Genomic DNA, 2,495 nt, shown 5'->3' with positions numbered 1-2,495 from the left:
TTTATTTGAATAAGTAATTTTTTATAATTGCGTAATTTATAGAATATATATATATGCAATTTCATAATATTTGACAGCGATAATTTTATAATTTTTTTACGCAGTATGCAAAGATACAATAAAAATAAATACGATATTACATAAATCATCTAATGTATCCAACGCGATCCCTGGGAATCAATCTGAGCTCTGCACCATGTTTAAGAAATACATTTCCTGAAAGTATAAATTTATTTAATATTCAATATATAATATTTAAATTCAATATTTAATATTCAATATATAATATTTAAATTCAATATTTAATATTCAATATATAATATTTAAAATGAAGATATTGCGATATATATTTCAAGATCTACCTGCAGTTTGTTGAGGATTAATACCTATTCCATCATCTGTAATTATGGCCGACGTAGCTGGCGGCACTCTAAATTCTTCAGCAGCAAATTTTAATACAGCAGTAAATGGAGTATTTTCTGGTACACTAAGTCTGCAATTAATAAAATAATACATGTGTTTCTTATTTTACAAGACACTGGCAAAACTATATAGTGACAAAGAAAATATCCTCTTACAAATATATATAAAGCAAATATATTTTTTTCATAACATCTTAAATATCTTTTAATACAGGATTGGTAATTATTTCGTTAACAATATAAGCGGTAGAGAAAGTTTTTATTCTTTTTTGCAAAAATTACATAGAACGATTATAGGCAATACATGATTATAGGACAATATACAAAGTATAATTTATATTACAAAAATGAAAAAAATCTGGAAATTTAATTAATTTAATTAATTTAAGATATCTGCTTCAACATTACTCCATATCTCACTATCTGGTTGAGTTTTAACAGTAGACATTCTATTGTATACTTGTTTGCGAATTACGCAGGGACCATTTAACAAAATTTTCACTATCTGACAAAGATGTTCGTATTCAAATTTAAAATCTGAGCACCACTTTCCATCTACAAGGTACATATTTCGACCAAAATAAAATATTGCATCAACAAAATCTATGCAAAATCGAGTACTATCTTGAAGTAATCTTAAGAGAGATTTCTTTTCAGTATCTGCTAAAGCTACGCATATTTCAGGATCATAATCAGTTAATTTTGAAGTAAAAGTTTGTACAACCAATTCTTTAATTGTATCGTCATCTGATTCAACCGTTAAGTGTACAAGTCTTGAAACATGATTATCATTTAACATTTTATTTATGCATTTCACTACTTCATCTTGATCATCATTAGCTATTGCCATTTGCCATGACATAATTAATGCCTCGTCTTCCATGCCTGATAATGGTACTCCTAATTCTCCTAAAGAATCTATAATTATGTTTGTGGCGATAGAACTGCTTATTACTTGATTTAGAAAGACATTTAATCTATCCTGTCCAAAATGTAGAGTGTACAATTTTAGATATTCATCAACTATTTCCGTAGAAATACGATTGTCCTTCAAATAATGTTCCAATAATTTATCGCAAGCTTTTTCTAGATCAGAGCATGTAATATTCTGATTTTGTAGAAATAGCTTTCTCTTCAACTTTCGACGTAAACATTTCTCAAAGGGGAATGTTCTGTTTTCAGCTTGCACTTGGGCAACGGTGATTTCGATGAAGTGAGCACAGTTGAAAGCTTGTGTAGCATTTTCTACAGTCATTTGTTCATTAATAGCTGGACTCTGCAGTAGCGTGAGAAACGCATCGATAGTCTTAAAGATTTCAGAGCCAGCAACTTGCATGTTATTCTATACACACATATACACACACACACACACACACACACACACACACACACACACACACACACACAACAAAGACAATTTCTATTTCAAACAGCCACTTACACTTTGTATGGCAGATTAGGATCGGACGTGAGAGTGATTCTGAATGTGACTTTGGACCTGTAACAAGTTAAATTTTACATTAATATGTTGTACAAAATCTCATGTTTAAATTAACAAAACATATGGTTTCCTCACAACCATATCTACATTCCCTATTATTATATATACTCATCAATTTTATATCTACATACTTTAATCTTGTAAACTTTTCTGAATTCTGAAAGATACGTACGCCATCATTCACGCAGATTTCTATAAAATATATACAAACAATAATAATTGCTCTAAATTGCAATCAATTTGTGACAGACTACAAATGCAATAGTCGAACCAAGCCAACAAAAAGTGTAACCTAATCCAACTTAGCCTCTATTTAGGATCAGGGTAGCGATCATGTAACTTTAGAGATTTGTCGCGTCACATGCTCCAATACATCGCATCTCGGAACCAATATGGCGACTTCGAGACGCGTTAGAACATACTCCATGGATCAAATAAGAACAGGCTCCATTTACTTCACTTCAGAAGGTAGTACGATTGGGGATGTTACGCATGCGTAATGGTTGAAAACGTATTATATCGAAAAAAGTATTTCAAATTCATTTTATATAAAATCGCATTTAATAAATTGT

General features: G+C 30.3%; 2 protein-coding genes across 2 annotated transcripts; both read right to left on the bottom strand.

Annotated features, from left to right (window-relative positions):
- On the bottom strand, positions 1-2,300 carry LOC108692435 (ubiquitin-fold modifier 1). The gene is made up of 4 exons (XM_018200679.1): positions 2,096-2,300; positions 1,864-1,920; positions 363-493; positions 1-216 (listed from the first exon to the last, which is right to left on the bottom strand). Exons 1-4 carry the CDS (start codon positions 2,101-2,103, stop codon positions 146-148), a joined length of 267 nt encoding a protein of 88 aa, XP_018056168.1. The 5' UTR covers positions 2,104-2,300; the 3' UTR covers positions 1-145.
- On the bottom strand, positions 802-1,758 carry LOC108692434. Its single transcript, XM_018200678.1, has one exon. The coding sequence runs from the start codon at positions 1,756-1,758 to the stop codon at positions 802-804; it is 957 nt and encodes a 318-aa protein (XP_018056167.1).
- Positions 2,301-2,495: the final 195 nt, after the last annotated feature.

Source organism: Atta colombica, unplaced genomic scaffold (genome assembly GCF_001594045.1).
Source record: "Atta colombica isolate Treedump-2 unplaced genomic scaffold, Acol1.0 scaffold70, whole genome shotgun sequence".
Taxonomy (NCBI): Eukaryota; Metazoa; Arthropoda; class Insecta; order Hymenoptera; family Formicidae; genus Atta; species Atta colombica.
Note: the sequence above shows the minus strand (reverse complement) of the source record. Positions and strands in the feature narration are given on the sequence as shown.